General features: G+C 35.7%; 1 protein-coding gene and 1 long non-coding RNA gene across 2 annotated transcripts in view; one reads left to right on the top strand and one right to left on the bottom strand.

The window, feature by feature from the left end:
• THSD7A (thrombospondin type 1 domain containing 7A) overlaps positions 1-18,536 on the top strand; it is a 455,780-nt gene that overhangs the window by 431,283 nt on the left and 5,961 nt on the right. Inside the window, exons 21-26 of the mRNA XM_073809674.1 lie at positions 373-518; positions 934-1,108; positions 8,309-8,482; positions 12,617-12,712; positions 15,769-15,851; positions 16,200-16,410. Coding sequence (XP_073665775.1) covers positions 373-518; positions 934-1,108; positions 8,309-8,482; positions 12,617-12,712; positions 15,769-15,851; positions 16,200-16,410 — 885 coding nt within the window. The remainder of the gene's footprint in view (positions 1-372; positions 519-933; positions 1,109-8,308; positions 8,483-12,616; positions 12,713-15,768; positions 15,852-16,199; positions 16,411-18,536) is intronic.
• The window catches only part of LOC141279536 (uncharacterized), a 51,350-nt gene continuing 49,998 nt past the window's right edge, over positions 17,185-18,536 (bottom strand). The window contains exons 2-3 of the long non-coding RNA XR_012333944.1: positions 18,439-18,514; positions 17,185-17,579 (exon numbers count right to left, since the gene is read on the bottom strand). This is a non-coding gene — a long non-coding RNA (uncharacterized lncRNA). The remainder of the gene's footprint in view (positions 17,580-18,438; positions 18,515-18,536) is intronic.

Raw genomic sequence — 18,536 nt, forward strand, 5'->3', positions numbered from 1 at the left:
TGAATCAGGGTATCTTTCTTTCCAAAACATCTAAGCCTTACTTGTTCCTCTAATTTCGGAAGAAATGTCTTTGACACCTTCTCCCAGTAAGATATGTGCTTGGGCTTCCCTGGTGGCGCGGTAGTTGGGAGTCCGCCTGCCGATGCAGGGGATGCGGGTTCGTGCTCCGGTCCGGGAGGATCCCGCATGCTGTGGAGCGGCTGGGCCTGTGAGCCATGGCCGCTGAGCCTGCACGTCTGGAGCCTGTGCTCTGCAGCGGGAGAGGCCACAGCAGTGAGAGGCCCGCATACCACCAAAAAAAAAAAAAAAAAGATATATGCTTGCACAATTGTAGTGTATCACTGAGGTTGCACCACTTTGTATCTCTTAAAGGAAAAATGATCCGAAGAAGAACAGTAACCCAGCCCTTTCAGGGTGATGGAAGACCATGCCCTGCCCTGATGGAACAGTCTAAGCCTTGCCCAGTGAAGCCCTGTTATCGGTGGCAATACAGCCAGTGGTCTGCATGCCAAGTGCAGGTAACCAATCTCAAAAAGTTGTACGGAAGTGTGTATTCTTTATCTGGAGAGACTTGGTTTCAGAAATATTTGCAGAGCTTACAGATAGCATGTTTCCTGTTAAAGATTTTAGGTACCTTGCCATTTCATAACTGTTTAATTAGTTTCGATAACAAGCACTCCCTGTCCTGTATTTTAAAACCATTTGGAGACTGATTCATTTTAATGAAAATTTATTTGCCTGTCTTTGGCTAGAAAACAAATAAATTGTTCATGCTATGCTTTATAGCTACTGCCCTATAGGACCTCTTCCCTAGGGTTTCAAATGTTCCTTTAACTGCTCATAAATCAAAATCAATGGTGCAGAGATGACTGTAAGCGATAAGCTAACCAATGAATTATTTTTTTTTCCTAATTATTTTTTCCTCCATTTCAGGATGCCCAGTGTGGCGAAGGGACCAGAACAAGGAATATTTCTTGTGTAGTGAGTGATGGGTCAGCTGATGATTTCAGCAAGGTAGTGGATGAAGAATTCTGTACTGATATCGAACCCATTATAGATGGTAATAAAAAAGTGGTTCTTGAGGAAACCTGCACCCAGCCTTGCCCAGGTAACAACAGCAAAACAGAATTCGTACTTTGGCCATTCCTTACCAGGACCAGGGTGGAGAAGGGGTTGCGTGTATAAGTTTAAGAGATGTCAACAGTCTTCTCTTTCAGTAATATCTGTGCCAACAGCTAGACACTGTAGCGTGGATGAAGGGGGGCACTGCTCCTTACTGCCACGTGGGGGTGAAGTCCAGTTCTCCTACGTGGCCTCTGTTGACACTCACCCCCCTCGAGTTTTAACTTCTGCAAAGAATGAAAATTAAGGCCTTAGGCTCATGCTTGACAGGGAGAGTATGAAAATTCTACCCCTAGATATATTAGCTAAAATATATTAGCTATTAGATATAATAGCTAAAATTCTACCCCTAGATAAATTACCATTCAAGAGTGAGAAAAAATAGTATTATGGAAGAAAATTTTGAATGAAAGAAATTCTGATTCAGTGTTGGACACAGAGGTACAAGCAGGAAAATGTAGAAAGCAAACGTATATCAAGTAGTTTAGAAATAAATAGCAGGAAGTGATAAGTTAATGATTAGGAATTTGGGCTTGATGCAGAGGACTTTAGGGTAGATAGAAGGTCAAAATAACCTCAGTGTCAAGCATGACCCTGTGGCCTTAAGAAAGATATAGGGGCAACAGTGTATTGGTGGGCTAGAAAAGAACAAGGTTGGAAGTGAATTGCCTATCTTTTTAAATTTTCATTTTATATTGGAGTGTAGTTGATTGGCAATATTGTGTTAGTTTCAGGTGTACGGCATAGTGATTCAGATGTGTGTGTGTGTGTGTGTGTGTGTATATATGGTCTTTTTCAGATTCTTTTCCCATATAGATTATTACAAAATATAAGTAGAGTTTCCTGTGCTGTACAGTAGGTCTTTGTTATCTATTTTATATATGGTACTATGTATATGTTAATCCCAAACTTCTAATTTATCCCTCCCCCTCACCTTTTTCCTTTGATAACCATAAATTTTTGACATCTGTGAGTCTGTTTTGTAGATAACTTCATTTGTATCATTTTTTTAGATTCCACATATAAGTGATATTATATGATATTTGTGCTGCAATGAACATTTGGGTGCATGTATCTTTACGGATTATGGTTTTCTCTGGATATATGCCCAGGAATGGTTTTGAAGTTCATTTCTCTAATAATTAGCAATGTGGAGCATCTTTTCATGTGCTTCTTGGTCACCTTTATGTCTTCTTTGGAGAAATGTCTTATTTAAATCTTCTGCCCATTCTTTAATTCTGTTGTTGTTGTTTTGGGTGGGGGTGTTCGTTTGTTTGTTTGATATTGAGCTGCATGAGCTGTTTGTATATTTTGGAGATGACCTTGTCAGTTGCATTGTTTGCAAATATTTTCTCCCATTCTGTGGGTTGTCTTTTCGTTTTGTTGATGGCTTCCTTTGCTGTGCAAAAGCTTTGGAGTTTCATTAGGTCCCATTTGTTTATTTTTGTTTTTATTTCCATTACTCTAGGAGGTGGGTCAGAAAGGATCTTGCTATGATTTATGTCGTAGAGTGTTCTGTCTGTGTTTTCCTCTAAGCGTTTTATACTGTCTGGTCTTACATTTAATCCATTTTGAGTTTATTTTTGTGTACGGTATTTGAGAATGTTCTAATTTTATTCATTTACACATAGCTGTCTGGTTTACCCAGCACCACTTATTGAAGAGGCTGTCTTTTCTCCATTGTATATCCTTGACTCCTTTGTCATACCTTAGTTGACCATAGGTGCGTTGGTTTATTTCTGGGGTTTCTATCCTATTCCATTGATCAATAGTTTTGTTTTTGTGCCAGTGCCATACTGGCTTTTTTTCTTTTTTTTTTTTAATTTTTATTAGAGTATAGTTGATTTACAATGTTTTGCTAGTTTCTGCTGTACAGCAAACTGAGTCAGTTAAACATATACATATATCCACTCTTTTTTAGATTCTATTCCCATATAGGTCAGTACAGAGCATTGAGTAGAGTTACTGTGCTACACAGGAAGTTCGTATTACTTATCTATTTTATATATAGTAGTGTGTTATCTGTGACTATTTCTGTTTTGTAAATAGGTTCATTTGTACCATTTTTTTTAGATTCCACATATAAGCAATATCATATATTCGTCTTTTTCTGACTTACTTCACTCAGTATGACGAATCTCTAGGTCTGTCCATGTCACTGCAAATCGCATTATTTTGTTCTTTTTATGGCTGGGTCTCTACAGACAGCATATATTTGGGTCTTGTTTTTATATCCATTCGGTCCGTCTATGTCTTCTGGTCACAGCATTTAATCCAAACCACTTCAGACCGAGGGACACATACAAACCACTTCAGACCGAGGGACACATACAGACTGAAAGTGAAGGGATGGAAAAAGATATTCCATGCAAATGGAAATCAAAAGAAAGCTGGAGTAGCAATACTCATATCAGACAAAATAGACTTTAAAATAAAGACTATTAAAAGAGACAAAGGACACTACATAATGATCAAGGGATCAATCCAAGAAGAAGATGTAACAATTGTAAATATTTATGCACCCAACATAGGAGCACCTCAATATATAAGGCAAATGCTAACAGCCATAAAAGGGGAAATCAACGGTAACAAAATAATAGTGGAGGACTTTAACACCCCAGTTACACCAATGGACAGATCATCCAGACAGAAAATTAATAAGGAAACACAAGCCTTAAATGACACATTAGACCAGATAGACTTAATTGGTATTTATAGGATATTCCATCCGAAAGCAGCAGAATACACTTCCTTCTCAAGTGAACATGAAACATTCTCCAGGATAGACCACATCTTGGGTCACAAATCAAGCCTTAGTAAATTTAAGAAAATTGAAATTTTTCCGACCACACGCTATGAGATTAGAAATCAATTACAGTAAAAAAACTGTAAAAAACAGAAACATGTGGAGGCTAAACAGTATGTTACTAAATAACCAATGAATTACTGAAGAAATCAAGAAATACCTACAGACAAATGACAATAAAAACACAATGATCCAAAACCTATGGGACACAGCAAAAGCAGTTCTAAGAGGAAAGTTTATAGCAATACAGTCTTACCTCAGGAAACAAGAAAAATCTCAAATGAACAACCTAACCTTATACCTAAAGCAACTAAAGAAAGAAGAACAAACCCAAAGTTAGTAGAAGAAATCGCAAAGATCAGAACAGAAATAAATGAAATAGAAACAAAGAAAACAATAGCAAAGATCAATAAAACTAAAAGCCAGTTCTTTGAGAAGATAAACAAAATTGATAAACCGTTAGCCAGAGTCATCAAGAAAAAAAGGGAAAAGAATCTGATCAATAAAATTAGAAATGAAAAAGAAGTTAAATGGACACCACAGAAATATACAGGATCATAAGAGACTACTACAAGCAACTCTATGTCAATAAAATGGACAACCTGGAAGAAATGGACAAATTCTTAGAAAGGTACAATCTCCCAAGACTGAACCAGGAAGAAATAGAAAATATGAACAGACCAATCACAAGCACTGAAATTGAAACTGTGATGAAAAAACTTCCAACAAACAAAAATCCAGGACCAGATGACTTCACAGGCCAATTCTATCAAACATTTAGAGTAGAGTTAAACCTACACTTCTGAAACTCTTCCAAAATCTTGTAGAGGAAGGAACACTCCCAAGCTCATTCTACAAGGCCACCATCAGCCTGTTACCAAAACAAGACAAAGATATTGCAAAAAAAGAAAATTAAGAATTTTCTTAATTCTGTAATAAAATTAAGAAAATTAAATGTAAGACAGAATACTAAAAACTTAGAGGAAAACATAAGCAGAACACTCTAACATGAATCACAGCAAAATCTCTTTTGATCTATCTCCTAGAGTAATGGAAATAAAAACAAAAATAAACAAATGGGACCTAATTAAACTTAGAGGCTTTTGCACAGCAAAGGAACCCATGAACAAAATGAAAAGACAACCCACAGAATGGGAGAAAATATTTGCAAACAATGTGACTGACAAGGGATTAATCTCCAAAACTTACAAACAGCTCATGGAGCTCAAAATCAAAAAAACACGCAACAGAATCAAAAAATGGGTGGAAGACCTAAATAGACATTTCTCCAAAGAAGACCTACAGATGGGCAGAAGGCACATGAAAAGATGCTGAACATTGTTAAGTATTACAGAAATGCAAATCAAAACTACAGTGAGATGTCACCTCACACCAGTCAGAATGGCCATCATCAAAAAATCTACAAACAATAAATGCTGGAGAGGGTGTGGAGAAAAGGGAACCCTCCTACCTTCCTGTTGGTGGGATTGTAAATTGATACAACCACTATGGAGAACAGTATGGAGGTTCCTTAAAAAACTAAGAATAGAGCTACCATATGACCCAGCAATCCCACTCTTGGGTATATATCCAGAGTAAACTGTGGTTCAAAAGGATACATGCACCTGATGTTCATTGCAGTGCTGTTGACAATAGCCAAGACATGGAAGCAAACTAAATGTCCATTGACAGAGGAACAGATAAAGAAAATGTGGTACATATATACAATGGAATATTACTCAGCCATTAAAAAGAATGAAATAATGCCATTTGCAGCAACATGGATGGACCTAGAGATTATCATACTAAGTGAAGTAAGTCAGACAGAGAAAGAGAAATATCATATGATATCACTTATATGCAGAATCTAAAAAAAATAATAATGAACTTATTTACAAGACAGAAACACAGACTTAGAGAACAAACTTATGGTTACCAGGGAGAAAGGCAGGGAGGGACAGATTGGGAGTTTGGGATTGACATGTACACACTGCTATAGATAACCAACAAGGACCTACTGTATAGCATAGGGAACTTCGCTCAATATTCTGTAATAACCTAAATGAGAAAATTTGCAAAAGAATGGATACTTGTATGGGTACAACTGAATCACTTTGCTGTATTCCTATAACTAACACATCATTGTTTATCAACCATACTCCAATATAAAATAAGATTAAAAAAAACAAATCTGTGGTAAACGATGTGAAGAAAAACTGCAAGATCCCATAGTAGCATAGAACAGGCAATTCACCATTTTAATTAAAGCAATTACAAATCCAGGAGGAGGCTGGTCTTCTCTTGTAAATTACAATCTATTCATTTTCATTCCTCTCTTGCTAGTTTTCTCCAATGATGGCTTTTGAAAGCTAGTAGCATGTGAGCTTATAAGCTTTAAAGAGTAGAATACTGAAGTAGGAAATGCATTTCAGACACTTAATATCTTTGGTAGGCAGAGTGTAGTTTTATTATTACAATGTTTTATATGGTCAAAATATAAAAATATATTTAGTACAAGTCAGTGCTTCACACTTATTTGCTGTTATTAAATCTTTGAAGCTTGACATGGATTATTCTGGAGTGATAATTATATAATCCACAGACTACCATTAAAAGATTTATTGAGTTTTGTGTCAAAATACACTATGTCAAGTGATACAAGCACAGAGATAAAGCCTATTAGTAAAAAGGTATATTTTACTTCCATGTAGTTTGCAGTCACTGAGGCGACGTTACACTACATTCATATTGACAGTTTCTCTATCTTATTTTTAATAGTTTCTCTTGCATAATTAAAAACTGAGTAAGCCTAAAGTAGCATTTCCTAGGGGATATAAATATTTATAAAATTTTCTTTAACTACTTAAAAATTCTTAGTTTCTTTTTTCCTTAGCACTTCCAAAATTTACTAGAATTTTCTTCATTTTAGGATGACATTAGACAGAGTAATAATGACACACTATAGTAAAGGTGTACAAAGATCACTCCACTTGAGTATTATACATGTATCTGTTAGTCAGTAATTCATGTCTTTCCAGGATTTCTTAATCCTGGCACAAGATGTTTTTTCATTAATCAGATCTCCAGGTAACTTTGTGCTAACATTAGATATCTTCAGTATAATATAAGGCAATATAAATTATTCATGTGATATGGCTGGAATAATTAAAGTGATAAGAATCCCTTATGGATTTGTGTTTATGAAAATGTACTGCATCCTCTGAACAGTATCACCAAGCAGTCAGTCCTGAAGAATGAATGAGTATACGAGAAAGGTGTATTTCATTAAATCTTCCCTGTTCTGAAAATGGTTGAAGATGAACACGTGATATACTACGGCCCAACAATTCCTATATAACTGTAACTATTTTCTAGTTATATACTCAAAATAAATGCATATATAAGTTCACCAAAAGATGCATACTAAAATGTTCACAGCAGCGGTATTCATAATAGGAAAAATTTACAACTCTCCACATGCCCACCCACAGTAGAATCGAAATGTAAATAGTGGTATGTTTTTAAATAAAGCACAGCAGTAAAAATGAGCAAGTTAGAGCAACATAAATATGTGATGGTTCTCAAGACATAAATGAGTGAAAGAAACCAGACATTAAAAAAGGACATACGGTTCTATTCCATGTATAGCATGAGGCGGGTTTCTGAGATTCTGAGAATGCTCTGTTGCTTGATTTGGAGGTTGGTTACATGGGTATTTATTCAGACTGTGAACATTCAGCTATCTGTGCATTTATAATGTGTCATCATTTTGCATGTATATTACTCTTCAATACATAATTGAAAAAAAGGGAGGAAGTTGACTGAAGATGTAGATGAGAGGAAACTGTGTGCATTATTGCCACTACTGCAGCTGCTTGGTTAGCTGTCCCACCTCCACAACTTTGGTAAGAAACAGAAACCAAGCATAAATACCAGCTTTCTCAGCCTTGGACTTCAAGCTCTTGGAAATTTTGAACGCCTAGAAGACAAGTCCTGTGTATATTTCGATTTTCTTTTAATAGTACCAAGTGCTTAATAAACCCTTTTATGATGATAATGACAAGAGTGACAGTAGCAGGTTTTAAGTATTGTCACTTAAGGGAAATCATGATGGACAAGTTCCTTCAAACCATAGTTTACCTTTGATATCATTAAGCAGCACATATGCTATACTCAGTAACATCCACTCAGAAAATAACACTATTAACACAAACTTACAAAACCACATACAAACTTGCAAATATTAAATACTTATACAAATCTTACAAATATCATGAATGACTGGCATACCTAAAAACACTGCTCAGTCGGGTTAAACATAAAATGATAATCTGGCTGGCTATTCTTTATGGGTATAAACTACAAACTTGTGTTTTGCAGGTGACTGTTATTTGAAGGAGTGGTCTTCCTGGAGCATGTGTCAGCTGACCTGTGTGAACGGTGAGGACCTAGGTTTTGGTGGAATACAGGTCCGTTCCAGAGCAGTGATTATACAAGAGCTAGAGAATCAACATCTGTGCCCAGAGCAGATGTTAGAAACAAAATCATGTGATGGTGAGTGCTACCATTCATAAAATCTATTTATTTTAGTTTTGTGTTGATAAGCGAAAGTATAAGATATAAAATTTTCTGTTGAATAAGCAAATTTGCTAAGATATCACTTAAAGTTGAGAATTCAGGGTATGATTCTGAATTCTAAATATTTAGAGACTAAAAGTCTTGCCACCCTTCATAAATGAAATATTGTAAAAATATTTCCAAGTTTTATGAGCTAAAGAAGGCTGAGATGATTAGGAGCAAGTTATTTGTACACCTGTAGCAACCCTGATGATGTGTGAATGTAAGAATATCCTCAATTTATTTAAATCAAAAGAGAGAAAGAAAAATTACAAAGCAACAGCAAAATGAGATATTTTACTATATTCTCAGAAATTGATAAATCTAAGTATTGGTAAGGATTAGTCTAAATTTGACATACAGCATATATAAAAATACATCTTTATATGTCTGTGTGTATATGTGTACATACACATAGAGCCATGCACCCAATATAAGCAATAGATGACATTCACAAGAACCACAGAGCATTAAAATGTTCTAGTTTGGGAACACAGAAGAAATCTAAATGAAAAAAAAAGAATTGTTGTCTAGTGGAGAATGTCTTGCTCAACAAACAACCCTCTCATTCCTGCTTGTGTTCTGAAGCAACTGAGTATGACATATATTAGCAAATAAGAGCCAAAATAACATCTATATTGCTGAAAAGTTGAAGAAAGCTTAGAATGTTGGAGAACAATGCTTAGAATGAAAGCCAATTGAGCTAGATGCCTTAACCCAAGAATTATAGAATTATCTACCTTCTTAGTTAAGTCTTCCCAAATTTACCAACCAGATAAAACATTTCATATTCCTGGGTAGCTAAAGGAGAGAAAGGTCAGAGGTTACAATAAATGAAATAGTTCCCAAGAAAAGAAAAAGAATTGTTTACCCTGAAATGACAATGAAGTAAAATTAGGAATCAGTAAAAATTGCCAAGAAATTCTCCCCATGCCCACACAGAAGTGAAAACCGAAAGCTACATTTCTAGAGCATTACATATCAAATGTTATGCAGGATGTAGCACAGAAGTACTTGAAAGGTAATTTGAAGCTTTACATTCTTATATAGGAGGGAGAAAAGTTTAATAAGAGCTAGACTTTCAGGCTTCCCTGGTGGCGCAGTGGTTGAGAGTCTGCCTGCTGATGCAGGGGACACACGTTCGTGCCCCGGTCCGGGAAGATCCCACATGCCGCGGAGCGGCTGGGCCCGTGAGCCATGGCCGCTGAGCCTGCGCGTCCCAAGCCTGTGCTCCGCAACAGGAGAGGCCACAACACTGAGAGGCCCGCGTACCGCAAAAAAATTAAATTAAATTAAATTAAAATAAATAAATAAAAAGAGCTAGACTTTCAACCCAATTTAAAAAAAAGGCAATAGAGTATATACAGTCCTGATAAATACAAATTCATGATAAATACAAATTCAATGAGATAGAAAACAAATAAACAAGATAATCAACAAAGCCAATAGCTTGTTTTTTTGACCAAACTAACAAAATAGACCACCTCATGCAAAATCAATGAAGAAAAAACAAGGACAAAATTACTACTAATAATAAGATAGTGTTTAAAAATATAATTCTATGAAAAAATTTTGCTAATAAATGTAAAAACCTGACAACAATTTAGAATGTTATCTATCAAGAGTAATAGAGAAGCTAAACCATTGATTCTGCAACTATTAAAAACACAGGTCTATCAAATATTCTCACACATGCACACATACTAAAACCTAAATGGCTTTAATTATGAGTTTCATTAAAATTTAAAGAAACAGACAACTCCCATTTATTGTGAAATCTTAATAAAACGAAGTTGGGTAGAAAAAAAAGATGACGAAAATCTCCCCAATACACCACCAAAATCACAAACGAAAATGAAAAACAAAAATTCTTTTAAATCAAAATTTGAATCTTCTACACTGTAAAATAGATCATAAACAAAGTTACCGGACAAGCCACAGACTTAGAAAAGATATTTGTGAAGTCAATTTTAAGGAATTAGTGTCTAGAACAACTATCCTAAATCTTTTCAGCATTCCAAGACAATTTCATACTTGTAAAATTGCTGAGTACCCCAAACTGCTTTTCTCTGTGAGTTATATATATCAAAATTTTTCATATTAAAAAATGACAACTGATGTTTTAAAATATTTGATAATTTAAAACAATCATAAATCAATTTGTTACCATAAATATTTCCTGAAAAATAACTATTTTCCAAAACAAAAAGAAAATAACTTTAATGACAGTCATTGTCTCGTTTTACACTTTTTCAAATCTCTGGCTTAACATCTGGCTTAACAGAAGACAGCTGGCTTCTCTTCTGTGCTTCTGCATTCAGTCTATTGCCATCTTAGTTTAGTTTATGTATATGAAGAAAATCCAGCCTTACTTACCCAGGTGTGTAGTTAAAGGGGAAAATCATCACACACATACTCTGAAAGAATGTCAAAGTCTTCCCTGGTCCCTGGACCATAATTTGAGAATTGTTATTCTAGAATAAAAAATTCCCACAACCCAATATGAAAAGGCGTAGATTTCAGTAGAAAAAAAAGGGGTGGGGGGAGCCAAAGTAGGAAAAAAGGGGTGGGGGGAGCCAAAAGATACACATAAGCAATTCACAAGAGGAAATCTAAATGCCCCAAAACATTTTTCTCACTGTTTAATAGCTTTGGTAATCAACTACAAGTTAAAAATGACAAGATAGCTTTCCACACCCACAAGACTGACAAGAAATTTAAATCTGGAATTTATAAATGTTTGTGAGGGTTTAGAGTAATAGTAACTCTTATTCAGTGCTGGTGGGTATATAAACTGTCACCTTTTAAAGAAAAGAATAAGCTGTATTTAGTAAAGTTCAGCTATCCCTACAATGATACCCAGAAATTTCCCTTCTAAATATTTACCTTGAAGAAGCACCAGGAGACTTGTGCAAGACTGACCACTGAGGCACTGTTATAATAGCATAAGTTGAAAACAACCTAAAAGTCCACCCATAGAGGAAATAGCTAAATAAATTGTAGTAGATAGTACCATGGAATTCTGTGTAGCAGTTAAAATAAATTGACTATGTCTGCATTAAAAAAATCACATAGAAATATTTCATTTATAACATTTTATGTTACATATAACATTGACTATTAAGTTTCAAAAAGATGTATGTATCATAGGTATCAGTATGATACTTTTTAAATTTTAAGACTGCCTAAAGGACTTCCCTGGTGGCACGGTGGTTAAGAATCCGCCTGTCAATGCAGGGGATATGGGTTCGACCCCTGGGGTTCGGGAAGATCCCACATGCTGCAGAGCAGCTAAGCCCGTGCGCCACAACTACTGAGCCCACGCTCTGCAACTACTGAAGCCCACATGCCTAGAGCCTGTGCTCTGCAACAAGAGAAGCCTGCGCACTGCAGTGAAGAGTAGCTCCTGTTTACCACAACTAGAGAAAGCCCACGTGCAGCAACGAAGACCCAACACAGACCAAAAAAAAAAAACCTAAAAATAATTCTATAAATAATTTATAGGTTGTATATATTTATACTTACATTCCATTTATATTAAAAGAATTAAAAACGTGTCACAGAAATGCATGTATCTACTTCAGAAGACTGGGTATTGCTGAAGAAACAAAGAGGGAGATCAAATAAGGAAGCAATATAATAGAACTTCAAGTTTATTTGTTACTTTTTTTACTCATCAACAACCAAAAATAAAGCAAATATGACTAAATGGTAATATTAGTTAAAATTGAATGATGGGTAATTGAGTATTTTTTAAATTATTCTCTGTCCTTGTCTGTATGTTGGATATTTTATAATACTTCAAATAAACATAAACTTAAATTGAAAATCCAGGTTCACATTAGATAGTATGACAGCAGACATAGAAAATTAGTTGGAATTTAGGTATGTATCTGGAATTTTGTAACATTTATATGGCAACTTCTGGATAATAACTTGACATTTGAATCATTCAGGATGGACTTCTCATCCCTTTCCAATTGTTTATAAATATTTTATTAATACCCTATCTTCATGATTGTTCCACTGGCCTATAGAATGCCTCTGTTAATGTTTATTGTGTTCCTGCAGATGGACAGTGTTACGAGTATAAATGGATGGCTAGTGCTTGGAAGGGCTCTTCCCGAACAGTCTGGTGTCAGAGATCAGATGGTATAAATGTAACAGGTAAACCTCCCATTTCTTTGTTCTTTGAAAGTCTTACTGTAACACACAGGTAATTGGTTAAAGAAAATAATTAAGAAAACAAAGATATTCTTGGAGTATTCCACACGTGGTTGGGTTCACGACACCTGAGCTGTACACCTAATGACCAATGACAAATTATTTTACTGTTTAATGTTTCAATTAAATTCTCCCTCACCCAGCCATTTTAGACATTGCTGCTATAATTTACTTAAAATACTGTCTAATTCTAATAAATGATTATAAGTAAATAATTCTCAGATTGTTTTTCCTAGAAATCTTATATATTAATAACTTACTTCTTACATGCTAAGAAAGTCAATATTTTGTTGACTCTGTTTCTGTGCCTTAAAGGCAATACACATGCAGTCCAAAAATATTGCCAAGAGAATATGATGACACAAATCCAAATATTTTGCTTAAATTCAGGAATCTATGATTTATAGTTTTTTATTCATTAATATAGAAGACCTATTGGTAAAACTCAAGCCCAGAGCATATGAGCAGCCAATCTACCTACTCTGTCCCAAGTCAAAAATCATTGTACATTGAAGGAAGAAATCCAAATGAAAACTTTTTTTGAATCTCCTTTGACCCAAATATACCCCCAAGATCTACTCTAATCTACAGTTACTGAAGTTTCCTTATCTGAGTCCAGTAAATGCAAGGGATCCCAAAGACCCTTTGAAGAGGGAAGAAAACTGGCTCCAGAGATGGAGTGAACCACCCTGCAAATTTTCTACAAAGAAACCAGGGTCAGAACAGAACCTCAGCCTCAGGCCCATGTACCCAAAGATCTAATGTCTCTTCTTAAACAATGTATTTGTAGAGATCTAATCTATAGGAATCTCCATAGCATAGCAGCAGCCTGAGTATTGACAGTTAACTGTTCAGGGGGACCTGCTGACTTGCTGCCATTGTTTTGACCCTCTGGCAGGGAGAAAAAGTAATGTGCATTTTGTTGCCTTTGAGTAATGTCCATTTATAAATTTAACTGTAATATCTACAGTAAGATGATAGGAGCAGGGGTCGATATGCTTTTTGGAAAGCATAAGTTTTTATATTGAATTTTAAATTACCTGGATTTATTGAAACCTAATTACTAATTTCTTCCTTATGAAAGCTAGAGCAGGATGTCAGATTGTATTCTTGTGAAGATAAGATTTTAGACATGAGAAATCTGTGTTAAGAAACACTTGATAATAGCAACTCCCAGTGGATACATCTATAACAAAGAAAAGACACCTACCAAGAAACGCTTTGCTCTCTCACACCGTTATTTTCTGGAAGAAAAATCTGTTCCAAGCACACCACTCTCCGAGGCAACAGGGGGAGACAGAGTTCTGGGAAGAGAAGCATAGGCTTTGAACCCAAAGGCATTATAGAGGTGGTCCACTCAACTCAGCTGTTGAAAATGAATGTCTACATTCTTCTTTAAACTCTTCAGAGGGTATTTTACAGCTTCCCCAGAGGATCCTATCAGTTTTCAGTGTTTTTTTTCCCCCCCAAATATGGATGCAAATAATAGTTGTCTGCCTTTTCTTCTACATGTTAAAAGCTCTTTTCACACTGAAATTGGGGCTATTCCCCAATGCAAAGGTAAGTCAAATTTTAAAAGACTTACCTGTAGAATTCATATTTTCAACTTCTTTTCTATATAAGTATCCCATGTATTTATTCCCTTCTAATGCTGTTTTATACCCCCCCCCCAAAAATGTGTAAATGATTGATTTGTGATAAACTCTGTATGCATTCTTCTTCCATCTTTTAGGAGAGATGAGATTCTTTATGAGAAATAGACAAGCATGTAAAGTATATTATCTGGCTTGATTGATTGCTTTAATTTTATGAATAGTTGTCCTTATAAGAAACTCAAGATGCTGCTTTACTTTGTCTTCATATGTTTAATGATGATAACTTCAGTATGGCCATGTAACTGCAACTGCCTTGCAATGACTAACTGCTTTTCCATAACAATTTTTCTGTGAATATTTTGTTTATAATATAGAGAGATAAGGCAAGGAATTAATAGGTACCTTTGATTAGATTCCAAGAGGATCATCAATTCCACAAATAAAGGAAAAATCTTGCCTTGCTAAAATTCTAAGTTGAACAAGTATGGTTTGAAACTATCAGTTCTTTCCATGCCACCATACTGTTTCTTTATGACATCTGTTCTTGTCTTGAAACTTCATTATAACAACTTCAGCACACCTGGTACTGTACTTGAAGGAAGAAAGAAGAGGACTAAACAGAGCTGCAATGTCAAGTTAAAACAATAGTGCAGACATACACTTATAGCTGCCTTTGTTTTCTTATACCCTAAAAATATCCTGAATTAGTGATTTTCTCAAAAAGAAATATGTATTATAAAAAATACATATACATGGCTTCCCTGATGGCGCAGTGGTTGAGAGCCTGCCTGCCGGTGCGGGGGACATGGGTTCGTGCCCCAGTCCGGGAGGATCCCACATGCTGCGGAGCAGCTGGGCCCGTAAGCCATGGCCGCTGGGCCTGCGCGTCCGGAGCCTGTGCTCCGCAGTGGGAGAGGCCACAACAGTGAGAGGCCCGCATACCGCAAAAAAAAAAAAAAAAGAAAAAAAAATACATATACAAGATAGTCACATGAATTAAAGGGACATCTTAACATGAAAACTATTTATTTGAATAACCAAGAAAGAATTTTAAAAGAATATTAAATCTGCTTTTTAGTGCTGGACTTGGTCTCAGAAACTATGATAAATAGCTTGCAGGCAATTAGTGTTTTCAGAGTAGCAACTATAAAATCATCCATTTAACAGGTGCTTATCGAGCACCTGCTGAGTGGCAGGTACTATGCTGTCTCCTCTGAATAAGAAGAGCCTCGAGATCCGAAATACAGTGGTCAAGGTCAACCAAATATTTCAGTCAGCTGCCCTCAGAAAAGTCTGTGGGATTCCCAAGGTGGTTCAGGATTCAAAGACAAGTCTACAACAATGATGTATTTTTAATCATTGCAAGAGATGCTACTTGTCAAAATATGATTTTCTGTTCTGCAGGGGGCTGCTTGGTGGTGCGCCAGCCTGATGCTGACAGGTCTTGTAATCCACCGTGTAGTCAACCCCACTCGTACTGTAGCGAGGTATGTGTGAATTCATTAGAGTAGGCAAGCCAGCTTCATCATTTGTCACCCCACTGCCTCTGGTACAATCCATTCCCCAACCCCAAAAAAGCATGTCTTGAGGCATAAAAATTCTATTTTGGGACCTCTCCTTTTATCACTATAAACAATTCTGAATGCACTTGCCTCTACTGTTAGAATAAATCTGTAAAGGGACAAAAAGTGTGTTCTTTTTTACGTAGTTATGACAGAAATTACATGAAGTAGATTCCCAGAACAATATTTCTTTAAAGCCTGCTCTTCAAGTCAGGTCTGTTATGCTTACAAAGATCACCTTGCATGTACAGTGTAAGTCTTGTTCTCCTGCAGACGAGGATGTGCAGTTGTGAAGAAGGGTACACTGAAGTCATGTCTTCCAATGGTACACTTGAGCAATGCACACTTATCCCCGTGGTGGTGATACCCACTGTGGAGGACAAAAGAGGAGATGTGAAAACCAGTCGGGCAGTACATCCAACCCAACCCTCCAGTAACCCAGCAGGACGGGGAAGGACCTGGTTTCTACAGCCATTTGGGCCAGGTGAAGTGACTAGACAGTGTTGATGTAGAATTCTTTAGCTATATATTTAACCAATGCCAAAGGATTAAAAAAATGAGCAAGCATTTTCATATGAGTTAATTATTTTATGTATAGTCATTTATGTTGATACTGCCATATATTATTATAATTTTCTACTATTGTGAAAAAAGCACTCATGCTGAAAATTCAGAAAAATGAGTACTTCTGAGAAAAATTTTAGGATTGATATTATTTAATTTCAGTCCTAAATTTAGAAGTGTAATTATTTTCACATTGAACAAAGAAATCTAACAATGAAAATATTAGGAGAAAAGTGTTGTCATTCAGAACTCGAACAAATAAAACTATAAAGACATTAAAGAATTTTCCATTTCGCCACAGAGTGTTAAATATTTGAACCTTAAACAGGAAGATCAGCAATGCAGGAGATACTTGGCAGCCAGACCAATTTCTACCAGCCCTTAGAGCTGGCACACTCAAATACTCAGAATCTATACTAGCACCAGATAAACGGGGGCAAGGATGGAGCCTTCCTGTCTAGATGGGACAGTCTAAACTTGGAGACTGACCAGACACCTGTCATATTCAACAGACAGCTCGTAATGTATCTAGCAATGGACTTGAAGCCCATACAGACAAAAGCTTGAAGCCTCATCAGATGCTATCCTTACTCTGTACATTTTCTCTCTGCAGTTGATTCAACCATATGCTTAGCCCTAGAACTAAGCTCGTGCTTAAAAATGTGCTGCAAGAGCTATGTGGTAACTAAGATCATGACACTTTTTCTCACACCCTAGAGGGATGACTAGTTCATGACCGAAGGAAATCTCCAGGCAAAGCCAGGGATAAACTACTTCCTGACTCCGTTAGAAACATGAGAAAGGAAGGAAGCGATTTGCATAGCCAGCACATTTTTAATGCATTTAGTCAAAACACTTTCCCTTACTGGTGAATCACTATTGAGATTTTTTTTTTTAAGTATGTTCAATATTTGGGTGATTCATATTTAACCACATCATCCCTGTGATGATGTGGTTAAATATGAAGCTGACCTGTTTCTGTAAGCATGGGAAACTCTTCCTCTCAGTGTCCAGGACAGCGGACCAGCAAATGGCCATTTGCAGTCTTGACCCTGACCAAAAATCCAAGCAGATCTCCGCACATCAAAACTGATTTTTAAAGAGAGAATATTATTATTGTCATTTTTCATTTAATACATAGTTTTCCTAAAGTGAACATTTTAATATATTAAAAAGGTACATGTTTTAAGAACATACAGTTAGACCTTGCTCTTGGTTTATGAGAAACCCAAAAATATTTGTTGAATTTCTCTCAGGGCAAATAAACCCAATAGAGCTCTTTCGATTTTGAACCCAGACTCAAATTTTATAAATCTTTAGAATTGAGAAAAAAAAAAAGGGTATTTAGAATATAAACTTAGTTTATTTCCAGCAAGTGAACCCCTAATTGATCCAGCTCTAGGCAAAAAAAAAAAAAAAAAAAAAAAAAATTCATAGTACTAATTTGCTTTTGATGCCTTCCAAATATTGCATAAACCAGAGTCTCTGTGGAGTCAGTTTGCCCAATCTATAATTTTAATTCTAAAATCATATGTTTAGCTGTATGTGTGCAACAGAAAATATATGTTGGTGTGAGGATCAAGTTAGGTTAGGCAAAGTCATTAATAGTATCACTTGTTTGAAGTTTATTCAGAATATAAAACTGAGAAGTTCAAAGTGAATGAGACCAGAAAACCAAATTTTAAAAGTTCCTATCATAAAACTGGAAAAAAAGAAAAAATCCTGTCCTGATTCCATACAATAGAAAAGGTAGAAAAAATTTATTTAGAGATCCTTTTATATGTTAATCAAACTTGGCTGTTTTTACAAAGGATATTGTCAAATCAGTTTTAAAGCACACTCTAAGTATAAACTAGATAAAGGATTATTAATTCCAAAAATGTTAAATATATTTACTATCAATTCATCTGGAAAAAATATTTAAATGACAAAGTTTACATTGAGATACCTGTCAGCATTAACTCAAAGTTGCAGGACTTTCTTGAAATTGCATTATTTTTTCTTCTTTTCTCACAATTGCCATTCTAAAGATAGAATGAAAATCAG

The sequence above is a fragment of the Tursiops truncatus genome, chromosome 9 (assembly GCF_011762595.2).
Source record: "Tursiops truncatus isolate mTurTru1 chromosome 9, mTurTru1.mat.Y, whole genome shotgun sequence".
In the NCBI taxonomy this organism is placed as follows: domain Eukaryota; kingdom Metazoa; phylum Chordata; class Mammalia; order Artiodactyla; family Delphinidae; genus Tursiops; species Tursiops truncatus.